The sequence below is a fragment of the Bombina bombina genome, chromosome 5, assembly GCF_027579735.1.
Source record: "Bombina bombina isolate aBomBom1 chromosome 5, aBomBom1.pri, whole genome shotgun sequence".
Lineage (NCBI taxonomy): Eukaryota > Metazoa > Chordata > Amphibia > Anura > Bombinatoridae > Bombina > Bombina bombina.
Window position 1 is genome coordinate 790,742,391 of NC_069503.1, and position 26,706 is coordinate 790,769,096.

The 26,706-nt window shown below is 36.3% G+C and overlaps 1 protein-coding gene across 1 annotated transcript in view; it reads left to right on the plus strand.

Moving 5' to 3' along the window:
• LOC128660831 (cadherin-19-like) overlaps positions 1–26,706 on the plus strand; it is a 346,558-nt gene that overhangs the window by 120,662 nt on the left and 199,190 nt on the right. The window contains exon 4 of the mRNA XM_053714877.1: positions 23,362–23,481. Within this exon, the coding sequence (XP_053570852.1) occupies positions 23,362–23,481 (120 nt within the window). The remainder of the gene's footprint in view (positions 1–23,361; positions 23,482–26,706) is intronic.

Genomic DNA, 26,706 nt, shown 5'->3' on the forward strand with positions numbered 1-26,706 from the left:
TATTTATTTTAACTAGGTACAATAGTTATTAAAAAGTTATTAACTATTTAATAACTACCTAGATAAAATAATTACAAAATTACCTGTAAAATAAATCCTAACCTAAGTTACAAATACACCTAACACTACACTAGCAATAAATTAATTAAATAAATTAACTACAATGATCTAAAATAAAATACAATTAAATAAACTAAACTATATTACAGAATAAAACAAACACTAAATTACAAAAAATATTGCAAGAAGTTTAAAGTAATTACACCTAATATAAGCCCCCTAATAAAATCAAAAAGCCCCCCAAAATAATAAAATTCCCTACCCTAAACTAAATTACAAAAGTAATCAGCTCTTTTACCAGCCCTTAAAAGGGCTTTTTGTGGGGCATCAGCTCTTTTACCTGTAAAAAAAGCAATACAATACCCCCCCCCAACATAACAACCCACCACCCACACACCCCTACTCTAAAACCAACCCGATCCCCCCTTAAATAAACCTAACACTACCCCATTGAAGATCACCCTACCTTGAGCCGTCTTCACCCAACCGGGCTGAACTCTTCATCCAATGTGGGCACAAGTGGTCCTCCATCCAGACAGAAGTCTTCATCCTATCTGGGCAGAAGAGGACATCCAGACCGGCTGACATCTTCATCCAAGCGGCATCTTCTATCTTCATCCTTCCGTCGATGAGCGGCTCCATCTTGAAGACCTCCGGCGCGGAACATCCATCTCTGCCGACGACTACCCGATGAATGACTGGTCCTTTAAATGACGTCATCCAAGATGGCGTCCCTCGAATTCCGGTTGGCTGATAGGATTCCGATTGGCTGATGTAATCAATAGAATGAGACGTCAATTCTATTAGCTGATCCAATCAGCCAATCGGATTGAACTTTAATCCGATTGGCTGATTACATCAGCCAATCAGATTTTTCCTACCTTAATTCCGATTGGTTGATAGAATCCTATCAGCCAATTGGAATTCGAGGGACTCCATCTTGGATGACGTCATTTAAAGGACCAGTCATTCATCGGGTAGTCGTCGGAGGATAGATGTTCCACGCCGGAGGTCTTCAAGATGGAGCCGCTCATTGCCGGAAGGATGAAGATAGAAGATACCACTTGGATGAAGATTTTTGCTGGATGGAGGACCTCTTCTGTGCCGATCGGATGAAGACTTCTGTCCGGCTGGAGGACCACTTTTGCTCGCATCGGATGAAAAGTTCGGCCCGGTTGGGTGAAGACGGCTCAAGGTAGGGTGATCTTCAATGGGGTAGTGTTAGGTTTATTTAAGGGGGGATCGGGTGGGTTTTAGAGTAGGGGTGTGTGGGTGGTGGATTGTAATGTTGGGGGGTATTGTATTTTTTTTTTACAGGTTAAAGAGCTGATTACTTTGGGGCAATGCCCCACAAAAAGCCCTTTTAAGGGCTGGTAAAAGAGCTGATTACTTTGTAATTTAGTTTAGGGTAGGGAATTTTATTATTTTGGGGGGCTTTTATATTTTATTAGGGGGCTTATATTAGGTGTAATTAGATTAAACTTCTTGTAATATTTTTTTATTTTTTGTAATTTAGTGTTTTTTTTTAATATAGTTTAGTTTATTTAATTGTATTTTATTTTAGATCATTGTAGTTAAATTATTTAATTAATTTATTGCTAGTGTAGTGTTAGGTGTATTTGTATCTTAGATTAGGATTTATTACAGGTAAATTTGTAATTATTTTAACTAGGTAGCTATTAAATAGTTATTAACTATTTAATAACTATTGTACCTATTTAAAATAAACACAAAGTTGTCTGTAAAATAAAAATAAACCCTAAAATAGCTACAATGTAATTATTAATTATATTGTAGCTATCTTAGGGTTTATTTTATAGGTAAGTATTTAGTTTTAAATATGATTAATTTATTTAGTGATAGGAATATTTATTTAGATTAATTTAAACAATATTTAAGTTAGGGGGAGGTTAGGGTTAGACTTAGGTTTTGGGGTTAATTCATTTAATATAGTGGCGGCGGTGTAGGGGGGTAGATTAGGGGTTAATCAATGTACTGTAGGTTGCGGCGGTGTAGGTGGCAGAGGGCTCCGGGTGCGTCGGTTTAGGGGTTAATATATTTATTATAGTTGCGGCGGGGTCCGGGAGCGGCTGTTTAGGGGGTAATAAGTTTATTATAGTGGCGGCGGGGTCCGGGAGCGGCGGTTTAGGGGGTAATAAGTTTATTTAGGTGCGGCGGGGTCCGGGAGCAGTGGTTTAGGGGTTAATAAGTATAAAGTAGGTGGCGGCGGTGTATTGGGGGCAGATTAGGGGTGTTTAGACTCGGGGTACATGTTAGGGTGTTAGGTGCAGACACTTCCCATAGAAATCAATGGGATATCGGGCAGCAGCGAACATGAACTCTCGCTGCTGTCAGACTCCCATTTATTCCTATGGGATCCGCCGCCTCCAGGGCGGCGGATTGAAAAGCCAGGTATGCTGGCCCGGAATAGTGGCGAGCATACCTGGTAGGTATTTGATAACTACCAAAAGTAGTCAGATTGTGCCGAACTTGCGTTCGGACATCTGTAGTGATGTAACCATCGATCTGTGTCGGACTGAGTCTGGAGGATCGTATGTTACGTCACTAAAGTCTACTTTTGCCGGTCTGTAGGGCTTGATAACTACAGCGAATCAGCCTCACCACAAATATGCTGCGGAATTCCAGCGTATTTGCGGTTGATGGCTTGATAACTAGAGGCCCTATTTTCAGTCTGAAGCAGTGTTTTTATCTGCTGCTGCACTTGGGATTTTATCGTGGATTTTCAATACATTTTGGATATTTTATGCACATGGAGTCCCTGGACATTCTTTGTTACATGTTACCCCAGAGTCCCAAGCAGTTAACCCCAGACAAGTCTGGGTGCAAGGCTCATAGGGAAAATTACTAAACAAATTAATAGAACAAATAGAGGAAGTCTAGCACTCACTTGCAAGTACTTAGCTAAGAATTAAAGCTAAAGCAACACTAAAGCTAAAATGCAAGTTTGTAAAAAGCGCTGAGATAAGGGGGCAGTCTGCAGAAGCTAAGATACAAGGTAATCACAAAGGTAAAAAGTATATTAATATAAAAGTGTCGGTTATGCAAAACTGGGGAATGGGTAATAAAGAGATGATTTTTTTTAACAATAAACATTTTCAGGTAGACTGTCCCTTTAAAACAGTTATTTTAGAGTAAATAATAAGTCTGACATGTATGCCCTAGATGCTATAGATAAATATATAAACTTTATAACATAGAAACAGCAACAACATATACCCAGATATTAATGTTAAGTTGCAATAACTTACATCTAGATTACAAGTTTTTTAAAAGGGCCTTTTGTAGGGCATTGCCCTAAGTTAAACAGCTCTTTTGCCTGTAAAAAAATACAAAGACCCCCCAACAGTAAAACCACCACCCATCTAACCCCCCAAAATAAAAACCTAACTCTAAAAAAACCTAAACTACCCACTGTCCTTAAAAGGGCAATCAGCTCTTTTTCATTGCCCTTAAAAGAGAATTTAGCTCTTTTAAAAATGCCCAAAACCCTAATCTAAAAAAAAATCCACCCAAAAAAAAGTTTAAAAAACCTAACACTAACCCACAGATGATCCATTTACAGTTTTTGAAGTCCGGACATCCAGGCGGTGAGGTCTTCATCCATCCAGACGGCGTCTTCTATCTTCATCCTGATGGCGCGGAGCAGCTCCATCCTGAAGATATCCGTCACGGAGCATCCTCTTCATATGGTCACCACAGTATACTGAATCTTCAATGCAAGGGAGACGGATGAGAGCTACTTAAATCCTATTGGCTGATCAAATCAGCCAATAGGATGAGAGCTACTGAAATTCTATTGGCTATTCAAATCAGGGGCTTGTGGTTTAGGGGTTAATAGGTTTATTATAGTGGTGGCAGTGGCGGGGTGCGGCGGAATAGGTGTTCATAACTTTAGTATAGGAGGACGATGTGGGCGGATGGCAGATTAGTGGTTAATAATATTTAAATAGTGTTTGTGATGCGGGGTGGCAGCGGTTTAGCGGTTAATAACTTTATTATAGTGGTGACGATGTTGGGGAGAGGCGGAATAGGGGTTACATTTTTTTTATTAGTGGTGGCGATGTTGGGAGCAACAGATTAGGGGTTAATAACTTTAATGTAGTTTTTGTGATGTGGAGGTCCTCGGTTTATAGGTTAATAGGTAGTTTATGGGTGTTAGTGTACTTTGTAACACTTTAGTTATGAGTTTTATGTAATAGTTTTGTTGTATAACTACTGCTCTCAGATGGCGGTATGGATCGTGTCGTTATAGGGTGTAACGCAAGTGCAAAACTCGTAATGGCAGCACTATGGAAGTCCCATGAAAAAAACATAATTTTTATGAGTGTGGGACTAACATTGCGTTACAGGCTAAAAGGCTTGTGGTACAGCTATACCAACAAGACTCATAATGGCTATGTTGCTGTTTTAAAGCTGAAATTACCATTGTTTTGCGTTAAAAGACGAACGCACAACTCGTAATCTACCTGACTGTTTTCCCAATTTATCCTAAATATCTACGTTCTTAGACTCAATGCCAAATGTCTTTACTAGAAAAGCTAAAATACAGTTAATCCTGTTTTCATAATAGGTTTGCTTAATTCAAGTTTCATTGATGCAAATATAAATTTCCATCATATTTTAATCAGTTCAGTTTAAAGCATGTAATACTATTTTATATATATATGTTTGATATTTGCATTTGTAGGTAAAGTAATACTAAATTATATGATAAAAAGCATCATAATTTGGAAGACAGAATGAATGAATGTTGCCTAAATACTGATAATCTTTAGTTTAAAAGGATAATTAGGTTCTGACATACCATATGCCATATCACTCAGGTTGCCAGGTGATTTGTCGTAAAGAAGAGATCATGTTCAAAATGGATTGCTTTATTTATCGCTTTACCTATATTTTCCACAGTTCCATCAGTGGTTGTGCCCAATGGCAATGTGTGATATCTTGCACATCAAACATGAACTACCAAAACACTATTTACAACACTAAGGAAACATCCTTTGAAAAGATTAATGTAACTGGTTGTAGTTGTAAAACATTTCCATGTCTGCTTTGTTATGGTAAAGTAGCCTCACTTAATAGAACAAAATGAGTCACTAGGGGCTGGTTGTAAGGATATAAGGTAGTTCTAGTGTTATGTTTGGGATTTTTCACCTACACTTAAAAGGACAGTCAAGTCCAAAAAAAATGTTCATGATTCAGATAGGGCATGTAATTTTAAACAACTTTCCAATTTACTTTTATCACCAATTTTGCCTTGTTCTTTTGGTATTCTTATGCTAATTTCTTAGACATTGAAGGCCGCCTCTAATCTAAATGCATTTTTCACCACTAGAGGGCATTAGTTCATGTGTTTCATATAGATAACATTGAGCTCATGCACGTGAATTTACCATGGAGACAGCTCTAATTGGCTAAACTAAAAGTCTGTTAAAAGAACTGAAATAAGGGGGCAGTCTGCTGAGGCTTAGATACAAGGTAATTATAGAGATAAAACGTGTATAATTATAACTGTGTTGGTTATGCAAAACTGGGGAATTGGTAATTAAAGGACCAGTAAACACAGTAGATTTGCATAATCAATAAATGCAAGATCACAAGACAATACAATAGCATTTACTCTGAATTTCAAATGAGTAGTAGATTCTTTTCTAACACATTTCAAAGTTATGTATATTTCCACTCCCCCTGTACCATGTGATAGCAATCAGCCAATCACAAATGCATATACGTATAGTCTGTGAATTCTTGCACATGCTCAGTAGGAGCTGGTGACTCAAAACGTGTAAATATAAAAGACTGTGCACATTTTTTTTAATGGAAGAAAATTGGAAAGTTGTTTAAAATTACATGCTGTATCTAAATCATGAAAATTTAATAAAACTTGAGTGTCCCTTTAAGGGATTATCTATCTTTTTAAACAACAAAAAATATGGTGTTGACTGTCCCTTTAAGTCCAGCAAACAAAATGAATTTATCAAACACCGGACTGACAAGGTTCCTATCCAGGAACCTTGTTTGCGCAGCACTGCAGTGAGCAGAAATTGTCCACTGCCATTTGTTACCATTGCATGATAATCTTCTTGTCCAGCCTTGACCCTTGCTTTGCACAACTGATTGCATGAGAGCAGGGCTTGTCAATCATCCTAGTTGGACCTGACAGGTCTTAAAACTGCTGCTATATAAGTAGTATTTAAGGCCTTCTCGGGCCCCCAAAGCTGCATTCACAGCTTCATAAATGGAGTCCATAGACTCTATTACTCCTGTGAAGTATTTTGTCTTACAGTCGTGTCTTACTAGTTCAAAGCTGATGAGGTTGTCTAGTTTTTACTTTTCTTTTCTTTTTCTCTTTCTGTTCAAAGTTTTATTTTTACCATATGTTAGTGTAGATTGTTTTATGGGGGAAAGATGCTTTTATCATTACATCTGCCCTAATGATCCAGTACTGTGAATTCTACCATTGCAGTCAACCCTTTATTTATTCACTGAATAAAACATATACCACAGGGTCCCTTTTCCCAGTTATACTTTAAAGGAACATTAAGATGTTCTCACATTTAGGGCAAAATTACAAGTAGAGCTCTAAGGGGCCTAGTTATCAAGCCGTCAACCTCAAATATGCTGTAATTCCACAGCGTATTTATGGCAAGGCTGATTCGCCTTAGTTATCAAAGGCTAGAGACCGGCAAAAGTAGAATTTTGTGACGTAAACTTCGATCTGCCGGACTCAGTCCGACACAGATCGATTCTTACGTCACTCCAGATGTTCCGCACACAAGTACGGCACAATCTGACTACTTTTGCTAGTTATCAAAAAACTAGCAGGTACGCTCGGAACTTTTCCGGCCCAGCGTACCTGGTTTTCAAACCGCCACCCTGGAGGCGGCGGATCCCATAGGAATCAATGGGAGTCTGAACATAGCGAAAGTACAAGTTCGCTGCTGCCAGACATCCCATTGATTCCTATGGGAGATGTCTGCACCTAACACCCTAACATGCACCCCAAGTCTAAACACCACTAATCTGTCCCCCCCCTACACCGCTGCAACTAAATAAAGTTATTACCAATAAACTGCCCCTCCCGGAGCCCACCGCAAGCTACTCTATACATATTAACCCCTAAACCGCCACTCCCTGACCCCGCCACAACTATAATAAATGTATTAACCCCTAAACCGCCACTCCCAGAGCCCACCGCCACCTACATTATACCTAGTAACCCCTATCCTGCCCCCCCTATATGGCCGCCCTCTATAATAAAGTTATTAACCCCTATCCTGCCGATCCCGCACCTTGCCGCAACTAAATAAATAGTTTAACCCCTAAACCGCCGCTCCCGGACCCTGCCGCAACCTATATTAAATTTATTAACCCCTAATCTGCCCCCCCTACACCCTAGCCACCTATAATACATTTATTAACCCCTATCCTGCCCCCCACTACACCGCCGCCACTGTAATAAAACCTAAACCTAAGTCTAACACTAACCCTAACACCCCCTAACTTAAATATTAATTAAATAAATCTAAATAATATTTCTATTATGAACTAAATTAATCCTAAAACTAAATACTTACCTTTAAAACAAATCATAATATAGCTACAATATAAATAATAATTATATTGTAGCTATCTTAGGATTTATTTTTATTTTACAGGCATCTTTCAATTTATTTTAACTAGGTACAATAGCTATTAAATAGTTATTAACTATTTAATAGCTTACCTAGCTAAAATAAAGAGAAATTTACCTGTAAAATAAAAACTAACCTAAGTTACAATTACACCTAACACTACACTATACTTTAATAAATTATTCCTATTTAAAACTAAATACTTACCTGTAAAATAAACCCCAAGATAGCTACAATGTAATTAATAATTACATTGTAGCTATTTTAGGAATTATATTTATTTTACAGGTAACTTTGTATTTATTTTAGCTAGTTAGAATAGTTATTAAATAGTTATTAACTATTTAATAACTACCTAGCTAAAAGAAATACAAAATTACCTGTAAAATAAATCCTAACCTAAGTTACAATTAAACCTAACACTACACTATCATTAAATTAATTAAATAAATTAACTACAAATAACTACAATTAAATACAATTACATAAACTAACTAAAGTACAAAAAAAGCTAAGTTACAAAAAATAAAAAAATAGGTTACAAACATTTAAAAAATATTACAACAATTTTAAGCTACTTACACCTAATCTAAGCCCCTAATAAAATAACAAATCCCCCCAAAATAAAAAAAATGCCCTACCCTATTCTAAATTAAAAAAGTTCAAAGCTCTTTTGCCTTACCAGCCCTTAAAAGGGCCTTTTGTGGGGCATGCCCCAAAGAATTCAGCTCTTTTGCCTGTAAAAGAAAAATACAACCCCCCCAACATTAAAACCAACCACCCACATACCCCTAATCTAACCCAATCCCCCCTTAAAATAACCTAACACTAATCCCCTGAAGATCAATCCTACCTTGAGTCGTCTTCACTCAGCCGAGCAGCGATGGAACCGAAGAGGAGACCCGGAGCGGCAGAAGTTATCCTCCAAGCGGTGCTGAAGAAATCTTCCATCCGATGAAGTGATCCTCCAGTCGGCGCTGAAGAAGTCTTCCATCCGGGCGATGTCATCTTCCAAGAGGCGCTGAAGAAGTCTTCTATCTGGGCGATGTCATCTTCCAAGCAGGGTCTTCAATCTTCATCCTGCCGACGCGGAACATCCTTCTTTACCGACGGACTACCGACGAATGAAGGCTCCTTTAAGGGATGTCATCCAAGATGGCGTCCCTTCAATTCCGATTGGCTGATAGGATTCTATCAGCCAATCGGAATTAAGGTAGGAAAAATCTGATTGGCTGATTTAATCAACCAATCAGATTCAAGTTCAATCCGATTGGCTGATCCAATCAGCCAATCAGATTGAGCTTGCATTCTATTGGCTGATCAAACAGCCAATAGAATGTGAGCTCAATCTGATTGGCTGATATAATCCTATTAGCCAATCGGAATTGAAAGGACGCCATCTTGGATGACATCCCTTAAAGGAGCCTTCATTCGTTGGTAGTCCGTCGGTAAAGAAGGATGTTCCCGCGTCGGCGGGATGAAGATTGAAGATTGAAGACACCGCTTGGAAGATGACATCGCCCGGATAGAAGACTTCTTCAGCGCCTCTTGGACGATGACATCGCCCAGATGGAAGACTTCTTCAGCGCTGCTTGAAGGATCACTTCATTGGATGGAAGATTTCTTCAGCGCCGCTTGGAGGATAACTTCTGCCGCTCCAGGTCTCCTCTTCGGTTCCATCGCTGCTCGGCTGAGTGAAGATGACTCAAGGTAGGATGATCTTCAGGGGATTAGTGTTAGGTTATTTTAAGGGGGGTTTGGGTTAGATTAGGGGTATGTGGGTGGTGGGTTTTAATGTTGGGGGGGTTGTATTTTTCTTTTACAGGCAAAAGAGCTGAATTCTTTGGGGCATGCCCCACAAAAGGCCCTTTTAAGGGCTGGTAAGGTAAAAGAGCTTTGAACTTTTTTAATTTAGAATAGGGTAGGGCATTTTTTTATTTTGGGTGGGTTTGTTATTTTATTAGGGGGCTTAGATTAGGTGTAAGTATCTTAAAATTGTTGTAATATTTTTAAAATGTTTGTAACTTATTTTTTTTATTTTTTGTAACTTAGCTTTTTTTATTTTTTGTACTTTAGTTAGTTTATGTAATTGTATTTAATTGTAGTTATTTGTAGTTAATTTATTTAATTAATTTAATGATAGTGTAGTGTTAGGTTTAATTATAACTTAGGTTTGGATTTATTTTACAGGTAATTTTGTATTTCTTTTAGCTAGATAGTTATTAAATAGTTAATAACTATTTAATAACTATTCTAACTAGCTAAAATAAATACAAAGTTACCTGTAAAATAAATATAAATCCTAAGATAGCTACAATGTAATTATTAATTATATTGTAGCTATCTTAGGGTTTATTTTACAGGTAAGTATTTAGTTTTAAATAGGAATAATTTATTTAAGTATAGTGTAGTGTTAGGTGTAATTGTAACTTAGGTTCGTTTTTATTTTACAGGTAAATTTCTCTTTATTTTAGCTAGGTAAGCTATTAAATAGTTAATAACTATTTAATAGCTATTGTACCTAGTTAAAATAAATTGAAATTTGCCTGTAAAATAAAAATAAATCCTAACATAGCTACAATATAATTATTATTTATATTGTAGCTATATTAGGGTTTATTTTAAAGGTAAGTATTTAGTTTTAAATAGGATTAATTTAGTTCATAATAGAAATATTATTTAGATTTATTTAATTAATATTTAAGTTAGGGGGGTGTTAGGGTTAGTGTTAGACTTAGGTTTAACAATATAATTATTATTTATATTGTAGCTATATTAGGGTTTATTTTAAAGGTAAGTATTTAGTTTTAAATAGGATTAATTTAGTTCATAATAGAAATATTATTTAGATTTATTTAATTAATATTTAAGTTAGGGGGGTGTTAGGGTTAGTGTTAGACTTAGGTTTAGGGGTTAATAATTTTATTACAGTGGCGGCGGTGTAGTGGGGGGCAGGATAGGGGTTAATAAATTTATTATAGGTGGCGACGGTGTAGGGGGGGGCAGATTAGGGGTTAATAAATTTAATATAGGTTGCGGCAGGGTCCGGTAGCATCAGGATAGGGGTTAATAAATTTAATATAGGTAGCGGCGGGGTCAGGGAGCGGCGGTTTAGGGGTTAAACTATTTATTCAGTTGCGGCGAGGTGCGGGATCAGCAGGATAGGGGTTAATAACTTTATTATAGAGGGCGACGGTATAGGGGGGCAGGATAGGGGTTACTAGGTATAATGTAGGTGGCAGTGGTGTCCGGGAGCGGCGGTTTAGGGGTTAATACATTTATAAGAGTTGCGGCGGGGTCTAGGAGCGGCGGTTTAGGGGTTAATACATTTATAAGAGTTGCGGCGGGGTCTAGGAGTGGCGGTTTAGGGGTTAGTAACTTTATTTAGTTGCGCTGGGCTCCGGGGTCGCCGGTATAGGGGGTAGAACAGTGTAGTTTAGTGTGGGTGCTTAGTGACAGGCTAGCAAGAAAGCTGCAAAAAAGCCGAAGAGCAGCGAGATCGGATAAGTGATAACTATCACAGTCCGCTGCTCATCGCCCCGTACTTGGTGCGTGGATTTTTGACAGCTTTTTTAATAACTTAGGCGAATTTTTGCGGCGATGTGAGGCGAGCTTAGGCGGGCGTATTGGGCCGGCGAAGACAGGTAAAATAGACACGTTGATAACTACCCCCCTAAATATCAATTGTACGACCTCACATTTATGTTGCTAGTAAGCATTGGGCTCACGAGAGGCTCCAACAGAGACAGCATCAGAACCTAAGTGCAACAAAGGAGTTAAGTTGTGCAGCGATGGCAGCATGTTTAAATATATCTGTAGGTGATTATACAGTACATATATATTTACTGGGAACACGAATGTAAAGGCATTTTTCAGTCTTGTTTTTTTTTCTAACACCCCACTCCCTCCAACATTAAACCTCCAAAACTGCCTAGTGCCATCGTTGTTTTGTTTTTCAATGCTACATTTATTTCTTTTAATCAAAAAACTATAATGCCCCCTAGCTTTTAGAAAATTAACCAGAGATTGGATCTCTGGTTAATTTTCTGAGCTCTAATTGCTACCATGAGCTCGCTGGTTATTTATCGCTCCCGCAAACAGGCAAATTTGCCCGTTTGTGGGTGCGTGAAAATGTAACACTCCATTTCTAATTTAGCCCTTAATGTGCTCACAGTGATTTATTTTACTTCCTAAAGTGTATTTAATTATTTAGAGAAAGTTCCTTAACTTTTATTTTTTATTCAAAATATCCTGATGAAACTGCCACTTTACTGAAAATGTCAATAATGAATATTGGATATAGAAAAGTTATTTAAGCAAAAGGAACATAAGAAATCAACCTCCCTTGGGAGTGGAATTGAGGACCATCCCATTTTAAAGGGTTTTCCTTTAGCTACTTTCAATACAAAGAACAGTTATCTGCTGCTTGCGTGAGTACATTGGCCATTTACAGGGACAAGCCAGCATAACTGAAATGTAAACCAATGCATTTAACTTTTGAATAAGCATGTTTGCAATATACTTGCAGTAGCAAAAAGACTTCTTTCAAAAGCTATCATTCTTTTAGGTGAGAGCTTTTACTGTACATGTGAAGCATATCTAAATATGCTTCATGCAACAGCTTTTGAACAATGTGTCTGCTCAGATTGCTGTTGGTTCCTTGTATTATGCTTGCAATTACTTCATTTACAAGTAACTGAGCAGACACATTGTTTAAAATACTGGTGCATAAAGCTTTATGTGCACATGCAGAGAAAAGATCACATTAAATACAGTGATAGTTTTTAATAGAAGTATTTTTGCTAAAGCAAGCATATTGCAAAGATTTGTCTATTCAGAAATGAAATGCAGTGACAGGCATTTCAATTTTGGTAAAAATGCCCATTTAACTGTGACCCTATTGCAATATACCCGAATACTAAAACTGCATTAACCATTCCCCCACTAAGATGCCCAATCTTATAAACCCCCCAAAACACACCAAATTAAGATGTTAATACCTAACCACTATCTTTGATTTCCCAATATCCTCAAAAATATATTTAACTATTTTCATAACCAGCCTCCACCACATGAACCCATTCCTACAATAATTGCCTTTAACATTCAAGTAGCTAAGGATCCTGACAACACAAATAATCAATTCTTATAGACACCACTACTCATGATAATCACTCAAAAGACCTTCCTAGTGCATTGCCCCATATCAACAATCTGAACCCTTCATGACTTACCTAAGGGAGTTCCTACACAACCTGATACCTTAAAGCCTCTAGTATTCAAGAAAACCTTCTACAAAACAACCTTCTGGAACAAAATGGTTGTTCACAAAGGCCCTCACAAGATGTCACCATAATTGGTGATTATGGATTAATCTAGGACATACATGGCTGGTAAAATACCACCGGAGGAAACCATTATAGTTGATGACATCCTTGAGGAGACATTATGGGTGGTTTGGTCTCTTTGAAGGGATCCTACTGTGGATAGAGTATGCCTTTTCCAGGTAAGATGTACCAGATGTTTCTAATATTGCTATTGCACTACACAACATGTTTTTGTAATATAGAACACGTTATGTATCGCAAAATAAGAACAGTAAAAAGGTAAGTTTACACAGTACAAAGTTTAAAAAAACTCACTTTAGTTAAACAAAAAAGCTATGGCTGCTATCTTCTAAGGTGAATCTTTGTTTTGAATGCATTATTATGTTTAGTATTTATTCACTATTTTTCATCCCTTTTGATGAAACCTGAAGTTCCAAGGCTGTAAGTTTCCTTATATTTTATTTTAAGTTTTTTTGCTATATAATCTTGTCTAAAGTTTATACTTTAGGCTAAAAACAAAGCAGATTTTGGGGAGATCCCAATATGAAAAAAATCTGAGACGCTTTTGGTTTAAAATGGAGTCAGCTTTCAGGCTTCAAAGGCACATGCTTGGCAAACCTGCTGTAGATCATTATCAATATTTTCTACAAAACAAATCAACCAAATATCTTATGCTAAGGCTTTGTACTACAAACAATAAAACCTGTTTTTATAACATGCTGCCATTCAAAGATCTGTCAGATTTATAAGGCTAGCTGTAAAATTCAAACGTTAATAAAGCCCTATCACATACTTATGGGCAGGAGTGGAAATATATTACTATAATTTACTAGTCAGGGGTTAAAAGCTACTATCCCAGTGGGTAATAGGGTAATTAAGCCACTGGGCACAGCTACAATACCATGGTTACTACTCAACATGATATTTTTTTCTCCTGTGCCTGCAACTCTATTACAGAATACACACTAGTCATTAAGAAATGAAAAAATGAAAAATTAAATACAGGGTGACCTGCTTACCATAGTCGCAATAATCGCTGGGCGAAAGTACGTACAAGCCTCAACTGCTCATAACAGGCAGTCCTGCCCCTACCGGGGTAGCCTTATGTGTTGACAAAAGTATTACCCATAGCAACAGCAGGCCACTCTGTATTTTAATTTTTCATTTCTGAATAACTAGTGTGTATTCTGTAGGGTATTTGGTTGCATGCTATTGGCATCATTGGGGATGCTTGACAGAGTGGCATTTTGTGGGTACATATGATCATTGGCGATAGCCATGCCCATGGGTGGCCTTTTGGTCCTGATTGCTCTCCTGTTGTTGATAGTACATGGGGGTGTGTGCCCTGAGTACTGATTGGTAATTATACTAGGTAACAAGGAGGTATGGCTAGATTGGCCAATGAGGGGGTTCGCAACTGGGTTAATGTAAATTGAGAAAATTGGTTTCGGTCCATGATCATGGTGTAATAACAGAATGGAGCACAGCAGATACACTCGGGGGTCACTAATATACATCTATGTATCTGTACATTGATTTACATTGTACTTTGTAATTATTCTTTTTTTGTATTTGGGTCACATTTTGTATACATGCTCAATTGCAATGGTTTGCACATGCTTCTACACTGATTGGTTGATTGTGTGTTGGAGGACTTAATAGGCCTTTTTAAGTTTGTTTCCAAAATGGTTTGTTTGTCAGAAGAAGGGGTTCTTTTACCCCAAAATGTCAATTTATTAAAGAATTTATTTCACAGATGTCTGAAGTCCGGTGAGTGCTTTATGTGCATACTATATTGAGGATTTAGACATCACCCCGGCAGTTGTTGACCCATTGGTGAGAGTGCAACCACACTGCTTTTTGTTTATATATATATATATATATATATATATACATTGTTGCATGTTTTAAAAAATCTGTATGTTCTTACAAAACTAGCCTTGCTATTTTTTTCAGAGAAGGTCATGCAGGACGTATTGTCTTTCAGCTCCAGGGATTTTTAGTCTCTTTACAACATCTTCAAATATTAGATTTTATACAATGAGTTCAAGATCATACATAGCCTTTGTAAAAAAATAAATAAAAGAAATAAAAAGTTACATAACAATTACAGCAACAATCACGTAAGTAATTTCTTCTCTGTGTACCTATGTTGCTGAATCTCTTATCCTTAATCTTAGAAAGTGACACATTGTGATGTTGTTATAGTTCTACTTCACTGTGAATCAAATCAGAAATAACCTAAAATGATGCTGTGAATAGTCTGTAAGGGCAATCTATCTAAATTCAGAGTTACCAATTTACGCTTTATGCATAAAATTATCTTTTAATATGTTGAAATACAGTTTTTTAACATAACCATTTTGTTAGATACATTTTCATTAGTACGGGTAAATGTTTTAGCATAATGAATGGTGAAAACAAATGCTTATAATCAAATAATGAATGTTTGCTGAACAGCATTTATTTTTTAAAAAATGTATATTTCCATTTTTTAAGGTAGGGCCTCTACTAGAGATTTTGGGACCCCCTTACTAAACCATGAGTCAGGGATTCCTCCCCACTTTGAAGCGATATGAAAACCAAACATTTTCTTTCATTGCTTACATTGCTTTATATATGTGTATACAACTCCAATTCCAAAAAAGTTGGGACAGTATGGAAAATGCAAAAAACAAACAAATAGTCATTTGAAGATTTAATTCCATTGTACTATATTGAAAACATGTTATTAACACCTTATTTGATGCTTTAATTAGTAACTGTAATATATTTTTGAAAATATACACTCAAATTTGATGACTGCAAATTTATAATAATAATAGCAAATTTATAATAATAATAGCTATGTGACAAGTTGAAATAAGAAGATGATGTGAAACAAGTGAGGCAATCATGTAATCATAGTATATAAGGAGCTTCCAAAAAAGGCCTAGTCCTTCAAGTGCAAGGATGGGTCGAGGCTCACCAATCTGCCAACAGATGCATCAGCGAATAATCTAACACTTTGAGAACAACATTTCCCAAAGTAAAATTGGTAGGATTTTGGGCATTTCACCTTATACAGTACACAATATAACAAAAAGATTCCAGGAATGTGGTCAAATCTTGGTGCATAAAGGGCAAGGCTGAAAACCACTTCTGAATTTGCATGTTCTCAGATTCCTCAGACGTCACTGTCTCAAAAACCGTCATGAGTCTGTAATGTATAGCCTGACATGGGCTCGGGAATACTTTGGTAAGCCTTTGTCAGTCAACACCATTCACCACTGCATTCACAGATGCAAGTTAAGGCTTTACTTTGCAAAGTTGAAGCCATACATCAACACTGTTCAGAAGTGCTGCCGACTTCTCTGCGCTTGGTCTTATCTGAGATGGACAGTAGCACAGTGGAATCCTGTTTTGTGGTCAGACGAGTAAACATTTTTAAACAGGTTTTGGAAAAAACAGCAGTTGTGCCCTCGGGCCAAAGAGGAAAAGGACCATCCAAGCTGTTATCAGTGTCAGGTCCAAAAGCCAACATCTTTCATGTTATAAGGGTGTGTCAGTGCACATGGCATGGTGTCACACCGTACCTCTCTAGCCGTTGCTAGGAGCACTGCATCTCCTTCCCTGCTCATTGCCAGGGGCTGTGTTGGGTCTGGATGCATGGGGTGCTGACGTCATCGCCGCACGCTCCTCTCTCTCAGTTGCCAGTCTGGATTCCTGTGGCGCAAATCCTGCACCTATGTAAGTCTCTCAGTAACGATTTATCACTATCCAAGTATAGGTGTTACTTTGTGTGCTCCTGGGTGTTATAGATCATTACTACAGTATTGCCTTAATGTGTTTGAACTCTGCCTGTCTGACTACTCTGCCTGTTTAAGCCCTAAATTGCTGGACTGATATACTACTGATGAACCTTGCCCGTCTGACTACTCTGCCTGTTTAACCCCTAATTTGCTGAATTGATATACTGCTGCTGAACCCTGCCTGTCTGACTACTCTGCTTATTAAACCCTGTTGTTCTGGATTGCCTCTTTGTTGCCAAACCCTGCCTGCCTGACCATTCTAGTGGTGTGCCCTTGGACTGCTTTACCATTGCCAAACCCTGCCTGCCTGACAATTCTAGTGGTTTTTCCTTGGACTGCTTTACTGTTGCCAAATCCTGCCTGTCTGACCATTCAAGTGATTTACCTTGTACTGCTCTGCTATTGCCGCTGGGGCCTGTACTGCCTGTGGTGAGTGCTGCCCTCCTCATCTTACTAACTTTCTCTGCTCTGGGATATTCCCTATGATTCTGGCTTGACGCTGGGATAACAAGACTACTTGGCGAGTTCGGTCTGATAGAGGAGTATCCCACGAGCATTACACATGGGTAACTTGCACATCTGTGAGGGCACCATTAATGCAGAAAGATATGTATACATTTTTGAGCAATATATGCTGCAATCCAGACGTCGCCTTTTTTGGGAACATCTCAGCTTTTTAAACCAGGAGAACGCCAAACCACATTCTGTCCGGATTACAAACGGATGGTTGCATAAGCAAAAAAAGTATGGATGATAGCATGGCCTCTCTGCAATCTTGACCTATCTCCAATTGAGAATGCGTCTCACATTATGAAGTGCAAAATAAGGCAACAAAGGCCCCGTGCAGTTGGGCAGCTGAAGACATGCATAATGGATGAAAGGATGAAAATGTAGTCTGCTAAACTTAACAAACTGGTGTCTTCAGTGCCCAAACACTTAATAAAAAGAAAAGGTGATGTTACAAAGTGGTAAACAGTCGACTGTCTCAACTTTTTTAGAGTGTGCGGCAGTCATCAAATTTGAAATCAGTGTATATTTTCAAAAATTTTTGTATTTTCCATAGCGTCTCAACTTTTTTGCAATTGGGGTTGTATATATACATTTATACCTACACACAGATAAGTATAGTATGCAATGGGGTACACTGAGCGCCTACCTAAAATAAGACCTTGGCTTTGGAAATTTGACTCCTAGTAGTCAATATACAGTTTAGATAAAGGTGGAGGTTACCAAAGCGCCAAATAAAAGGCTGGGTCTGAGCCAATAATAGTTAGCATAAAAAGTGCATTTATTCATACAGATTCACAAATAAAAAACAAGTAAAAACAAGTAGCAAACAGTTAAAATTAAAATACTATAAAATTGCGCAAAAAAGACTGATTCGAAATGCTAGCCTTGATCAGTGGCTAGTAAAAACACTCGGAAAGCCTGGTTTCCCAATACACAATATTTCAAATAATGTCTGGATACCATATAACCACTTAGAGAGTGGACTAATAAAAGTGGGACATGTTAGTGTCCTAAGATACGTCTAAGGTGTGTAGCAGGATATTGCTTACAAAATGAAGTAGGTCAGAATTATCTTGCTAATTAACGTGGCGTGTGTGACATACAATAAATGTCATTTAAGGTAGTAACCTGTGTGAGCAGAGCTTGAGGTTTGGACAATCTATCTGTACAAATCCTAAAAAGGTAATCTAGGTTTGAGTAGATTGATTCTGCTAATTACGGCAGCGCATGAGATTTGCAATGTGTATTGTGTGAGATATATCCTCACGGTTTATCTGACTTGTTAAAATTCAGAATGTGGGTAAATTTTGTCTAAGAGAGTGATGATGAAAAGATATTTGTGAGTGTTAAGCTTTGTGTGTGATGGATACAAACTATAAATCCAAATAATAATAACACACTGAATTATTAAAAATAGCGTGAAACATCAAAGCAAATTCAGCGTGAAACAACGAAACAAATTCACAATTTCCTAGTGATTAATGTGAGCAACGTTAACCTTTAACGAAATAGCGTGAAAAATCAACGTAAAACAACAGAAAACAAATAAGCACTGTGATCAAAATGAAAAAAAGCAATTCAAAAAAGTCATGGTCCCTAAAAATTTAGAGCAAACCAGATGATTGAAAAAACAGTGGCCACTGTGAAAAAAGAAACAATATAGTGAACAGTCAATCCAACAAACAGATAAGTGATTTTAAAACCCTCTGCTAGTATTAGCGTTCCTGTTATGATTCTGCAGCCGAAGCCGGATTGGAGTTAGAAACCGGAAGTCCTAGTCTTCTCTAGTTTCTGCGATACCTAAAAAATAAACATACAATAGTGCAGATAGTTTTCTTAATCCTGTAACAATTGAAATAGAACTCACCAGTCGACGCGTTTCGGTCTGTGCTAGACCTTTATCAAGACTGGTATTATGTATTTACAGAGCCTTTTTATAGCTATTTGTTGAATGTGAACCGGAAGTGTTTGTTCCGTTTTGCGAGTCTATTCTTATTCAATAAAAAGTTTGCTTTTTAATCTATGAGAATCCTTATTTAGTTCTCACAGTTATCTTAGTACTGGCTTATAGTACAAATTGTTATGGCAAAAATTCTTTATACCTGAAGTCGGAGTGTCCGTATCTAGATCACTTCCGGAATTTCAGTTCAACCACTTCCGGTCTCATTCATTCAGATGAAGGGATAGTGTTAATTATATTCAATGCAAATACGCTACTCAGACCCCGCCTTTTAAGCCATTCGCTTGGTCTTTTGTAAACATTGTAAATCTGTGTGATCATTGCGATTTCAGTTCGCCCATTCTCTTGTCATATATAAAATACTTTCAATGTATGCAAAGATGGAGGAATTGTTTTAAATGTGTGAAAAAAATGAAATTAAATTTAAATTAAATTGAAATGAATGAAATAAAAATTTATACCTACACACAGATAAGTATACACACATTTTCTTGGTAAGTGAAGTACAATGATATTTCTGGTGTTTCTTAATGCACCTTCAGCTTTATCTGGTTTAGTTGGCTTAGTGCACCTCCAGGTTAGCGCAAGAGCAAACGCCATAACAGGGCTTTCTAGTGCGCCCCACAGAAGTCTTTCGGGAGAGGGATTTAGCATGGCTACACTATACGACCTCCTGATGTTTGAGAGCCTGCCATCGCATTTAATTGTTAAGTATTTTTATTGTAAATGTTTGTCAAGGAGACTTAAACTAAAAATCTTGTTGACATTTCTAATACCCTATATTTTAAACTGTCTATTCCTGTACAGGTATCAGGAGGTTTATGACAGTTCAAAGAGAGTTCTGATAGATGTTTTTATACTAGACAAATAATACATTGGAAGTACCTCATAAGGCATTTAACTCACACTGGTGACAGCAGGAGTCTTCATGAAAATGTGTTCACAAATACATTCCATGTGCATTTTATTTTTTTTATGATAAAAGCAAGAACATCATGTGAATTCATGTTTCATCTACAGCTAGAATTATGATGTTTCTAGGTACCTAATACTAAGCCAGGAACTGTTCATTGGTTTGAAAAAAAATAGTTTAAGCTCTTCCTATCATTTACAGTTTGATTGTAGCTAGAATAGCCTATTTTAATCTTCTATAGCCAGTGAGTCAGTCTGCCGATGACTGGTATTACAGCTGTGCTAATTTTCCATAGCTAGACATAAAAATGGTAAAGTTATCATGAAATAAAAATATGCTTAATATGAAAAAAAACTATTTAAAAATATGGAAATTCAATAATCTTAGTTTTGAACAGATTTACTTCATTTTATAAAAGGTTAATGTTTTTTTTTTTTCTGATGAATTAAAAACAACAACAACACACATTTACCACAAATGTTCTTATTGATTTCAGTGCACTCCTTTGTTAATGACAGTCCATATACTTGGAAATTCACCCAAAATGTATTACTGCAATTACCAGTTATAGTCCCCTTTTAAAATAGGATTTTATTAAAACATTTAAACAAGCTTAAAGGAACATTAAAACCGTTGATATTGTAGTATAAAATTTTTAATTTGTATATATAAAATACATTTACAATACACTTTCATTATTTATTATGCTCCTTTTCCTGTAATTTAATTCTAAGTAAACATTGTAGGCTTTTCAGGGTGCTCTAATCTTGAAACCTAGCTTTCTCTTATCTTTTCTGCTGAGGTCAATTAGGAGCAGATGAAGTGAAACAATGTCTGTGTGGAATAGTTAAATAATTTTTTGCACATAGCTTTTGTTTTCACACATTATCTGTCTCAGCCTCAGCTGATGAGATACGGTAAAGCAAACCTAGGTTTCAACATGGTGGTGCCTATTATGCAATCTTGTCTAAAGTTTATACTTTAGGCTAAAAACAAAGCAGATTTTGGGGAGATCCCAATATGAAAAAATATCTGAGACACTTTTGGTTTAAAATGGAGTCAGATTTCAGGCTTCAAAGGCACATGCTTGGCAAACCTGCTGTAGATCATTATCAATATTTTCTACAAAACAAATCGACCAAATATCTTATGCTAAGGCTTTGTACTACAAACAATAAAACCTGTTTTTATAACAAGCTGCCATTCGAAGATCTGTCAGATTTATAAGGCTAGCTGTAAAATTCAAACGTTAATAAAGCCCTATCACATACTTATGGGCAGGAGTGGAAATATATTACTATAATTTACTAGTCAGGGGTTAAAAGCTACTATCCCAGTGGGTAATAGGGCTATTAAGCCACTGGGCACAGCTACAATACCATGGTTACTACTCAACATGATATTTGTTTTCTCCTGTGCCTGCAACTCTATTACAGAATACACACTAGTCATTAAGAAATGAAAAAATGAAAAATTATATTACAGGGTGACCTGCTTACCATAGTCGCAATAACTGCTGGGCGAAAGTACGTACAAGCCTCTACTGCTCATAACAGGCAGTCCTGCTTCTACCGGGGTAGCCTTATGTGTTTTTAAAAGCATTACCCATAGCAACAGCAGGCCACTCTGTATCTTAATTTTTCATTTCTGAATGACTAGTGTGTATTCTGTAGGGTATTTGGTTGCATGTTGTTGGCATCATTGGGGATGCTTGATAGAGTGGCATTTTGTGGGTGCATATGATCATTGGCGATACCCATGCCCATGGGCTGCCTTTTGGTCTTGATTGCTCTCCTGTTGTTGATAGTAAATGGGGGTGTGCCCTGAGTACTGATTGGTAATTATACTAGGTAACAAGGAGGTATGGCTAGATTGGCCAATGAGGGGGTTTGCAACTGGGTTAATGTAAATTGAGAAAATTGGTTTTGGTCCATGATCATGGTGTAATAACAGAATGGAGCACATCAGATACACTTGGGGGTCACTAATATACATCTATGTATCTGTACATTGATTTACATTGTACTTTGTTATTGTTATTCTTTTTTTGTATTTGGGTCACATTTTGTACACATGCTCAATTGCAATGTTTTGCACATGCTGTACACTGATTGGTTGATTGTGTGTGGGAAGACTTAATAGGCCTTTATAAGTTTGTTTCCAAAATGGTTTGTTTGTCAGAAGAAGGGGTTCTTTTACCCCAAAATGTCAATCTATTAAAGAATTTATTTCACAGATGTCTGAAGTCTGGTGAGTGCTTTATGTGCATACTATATTGAGGATTTAGACCGCACCCCGGCAGTTGTTGACCCATTGGTGAGAGTGCAACCACACTGCTTTTTGTATGTATATATATATATATATATATATATATATATATATATATATATATATATATATATATATATATATATATATATATATATATAAATAAAGTAAACCTAGGTTTCAACATGGTGGTGCCTATTATGCATGTTATTGAAACTAGAACTTTACACTTATTTCTTAAGTATTTAAACAATTAAAATACATCAACATTTTATTTTCAAGCTAATTTTGCTTTTAATACATCATTATATCTATCATTTATTTACTGCTCAATGTCCCTATAAGCTGGCTAGTAGTTAAATAAAATGTGAAAGATGTTTTCTATTATGTTGACAACATATATATTAACCAGAAACCAGCAACCTGTTTAAAAGCTTATTGTATCCTTAAAATAGTTTTGTCCTGGGCACTCTGAATCTTCCTTTATACTTTTGTCACAACCTTCCCATCTCCCTACTTGTAGATCATTATACTAATATATTTGATATGGAAAAATGGGACAATAATTACAATTTTTACACATCAATTCTTAATGTTTTCCAAATATATTTCCCTCCTTGAAAGAGATGAACTTTAAAACCCTTTTTTGCTCCTTTTATTGTCCTTCTTTGATCAGTTTCTGATTAGTATATGTCCCATATGAGATATTAGTTCTTTATCTATTTTTTGGGATCTGACTGGGGTTTATAAAAGTAATTTTCTTTTCTGTGATATTTATCTGTCTAAGAGCTGACTTTTATAGCGAGTGAATATTATTATAAAATGTTTTAATTGCTCTAAGCAAATGTCCACATATTCTTTGTTTCTTTCTCTATAGGGACATCAGTGATTCAAGTAACAGCTACAGATTTGGATGATCCAAGTTACGGAATTAATGCAAGACTAATATATAGCATTTTACAAGGACAACCTCACTTCTCTATAGAACCCACATCTGGTAAATCAATAAATCCATTAATTTGATTCATTTTATTCAATTGTATTAAACTGGCACTGCATTTGAAAATAATTAAATGTATTAACCAGAAATAATTGGTTATGCTAAATGTGTTATACGTATCTCTCTCAATGTGTATTTGAAAAAAAACAAAACAGGGAAATACAGCAACATAATACAGAATTTTAGTATAAGGGCTGATATAATGAGAATCAGTACAAACAAATAGGAAGAATATATCAATACACACACATACGCACCAACATATTATCATTTATTTATGATGTCAAATGTGCAATTATATGAACAGGGATAAAGGTATAAAAAAATGAAAAATACAACATAATACTGATTTTTTTTTTATAGAAGCTGTGATATTATGAGGACAGTACAAAGCAACAGGAATAATAATTTGTAATAGTGAGAAAACCATTAGTCAGTGTGGATGGATGGCACAGGTCTACATACCTCAGTAAACACACACACACCAACATATTATCATTTGTTTAGAAAGTGGCAACATATTCCTCAAAGCTATGATGTTGGATTTACAATGACAGAGTGATATTTATAAGAAGAAGATTTACAAGAATGACTTATAGATGAGCATGTGAGGAAGTAATGAGAGAGGAGAAAAGACAAATATATTTTACAGATAGAAAGGGATGAGTGAAGAAAATCTGCAGACAAAAGCAAAGCTATAGCAGAGATATAGGAGGGTGTAGTGTTTTGATGACCTCATATGCCAAGATGTTGGAAGCCAGAAATGATAGGCATATTCAAACGATGAGGAGCAGTGTATAAGGAATATGAGTCTGACAGAAGTATTCATAATGGAATGTTGCAGGAAAATATAGACTAACTTAAATAAATGATAACAACTCCACAAACCACATCAAAGCAAACTATGTATGCCTCACAAGGACATACATATGACCAAGCTGTTCCCAAAAAAACAAGGAAACGTTATTATACTATTTTAGTTTCTCTTCTGAGTGAAAAAATAAATTAAGCACTAATTGTTTATGACCTAGGGGTCATTGATAAGTAGCATAATAATAACTAGATTTCCTACTTCCATTGGTGCAAACAGGCAGTGCTGTAACTTGAAAGGTTTAAATTCCTATTTTTCAGAAAGCTGTAAATATTACCAAGTAAAATAATGGTAGAAGAAAGTATTGCAACTATGTATCAGTTATGTTGAAGATTGTGGAAGAGTCACAAGAATGCATTGAATGGTGTAAGATTGGTCTTCAGCATTTAGAACTCATCTACAAATTCAATTTAAAAACCCACAGACAATACTTTATTTTTCCCTTAAAAACATACTAGCACCCATTTTTATTTTCAATGTTTCGATTAAGGCTATGTGTGGATGAGCCAGTGACAAGACAGCATTTGAGAAAAGAGACAGACACAAAACAAAAGTAAATACTTTCTTGCAATAAGATCCAAATTTCCTGTTGTTATTTTTATAAATAATTTGTTAAGAGCCACCATATTTCAGAATGCTTAAACATGGTGCACTATGACATGGTAATTTTACAAAAAGACAACTACAAACACGATAAAGGGCTCAGAGGGTCTTGTCTGTGAGTCAGCTTCTGATGTAAGTTACCTTATAAAAAGGTAATATACAGGACTGGGTAGCCTATGTGATTACATCCTAGGGAGAAAAGAATAAAACTCTAGTAGAAGCAATACCTCTGGGATGCTGGGTGGAGTAAACGGTGACTTCTCAGATGCATTGCTGGGGAAAAACATGAACAGGTGAGGTATTTTAAAGGATCCATGGCAAAAATATCTATGGATTTAATGATGGATTAACCCCCTTCTGTGAACTGTTGTTTTTAGAAGATTTAATAAAGTATTTTTGTTTTCAAATTTGGCGTTTGCGGCCCTATTTCTGCCTTGGATATTCACACAGCTTGGTTCAGCTGTATCAGCCATTACCCCTGCTATGACGTATGTACACAGGTGCAATTTTTCCCTATGATCTGAGCTGCAAGTGCACCTGGGAACGACAATATCTAGGCCCTGTGATACAGGGGACAAAATTAATTATATTGTTAAACAATCTAAACTTGTATTTGATTTACTAGAATTAAGACTGAATAGCCAATGAATGCATGATAACCTCAACTTGAAGGATAATGTTTCCAGTGACAATAGAAAGTAAGGCTATGTAGATTTTGTGTAGTATTTTTTTTTTTTTAAATTGTTGGTTTTCTATTGATCTGAAGAAAAAAAAATGGGCTTCAAGATAAACAATGTCATTTTGCAATCAGTATCTAACTTGTTTTCCTGGCAGGAATCTCACTGCCCACGAATTCCTGCTGCAACTTTTTGGTGATTGATTATCCTGATAGCAAGTAAGATTAAAGGGACAGTAAAGTAAAAATTGAAGTATCATGATTCAGATATAACTTGCAATTTTAAATACCTTTCTAATTTACTTCTATTATCTAATTTAATTCATTCTTTTTACTGTATATACTTACTTGAAACTCAGACCTAGGTAGGCTCAAAGCATCAAAGATGCACATGTAAACACCTTGTCATTCACTGACTAAATGTGTTTTGCTAGCTCATAGTAGCCCATTACGCCTTGAACACAGGATACCAAGAAAATAAAGCAGATTTGATGATAGAAGTAAGGTGGAAATATACTTAAAAATGTGTGCTGTATTTGAATCATGAAACAAAAAATTATGTTTCAGTTCCCTATAAAGGATAGGAATTGGGCTCTTAAAAGGAAAATAATTTATAGTTAAAAGATTTTCATTGGGCTTATGGATAAAGTATAGGCTTTGAGGTTAACAGGGATTCATGTTACAGTTAGGGTTATGGTTACAGTAAACTGTTTCAACCATCTGTGCAATTAAGGGGTAAATGGGTATTTAATATCTGGTGGCAATGTTATTTGTGATATTCCTCAGTCAGCAAGTTTGCTACAGCCCCACTTCTGCCCATGGTGACAACTCAGACACAATACTTGGCTGGCGTGATAAAGATGTGGAGAAGCTTCTATAAAATTATTTATTAAATGTCACAGTGAGCCTTGTAGCATTTGTAGATAGAATACTATACAAATACCTGGTGTGTAAGTAAAAAACAAAAACTTATATCTGAATTGCATTTTTTGTGCAATAATATCCTTGTTCATGTATTGCTTTTTTTTTTAATTACCGTACCTTATGGGGGAAAAATAACAAACAAAACAAA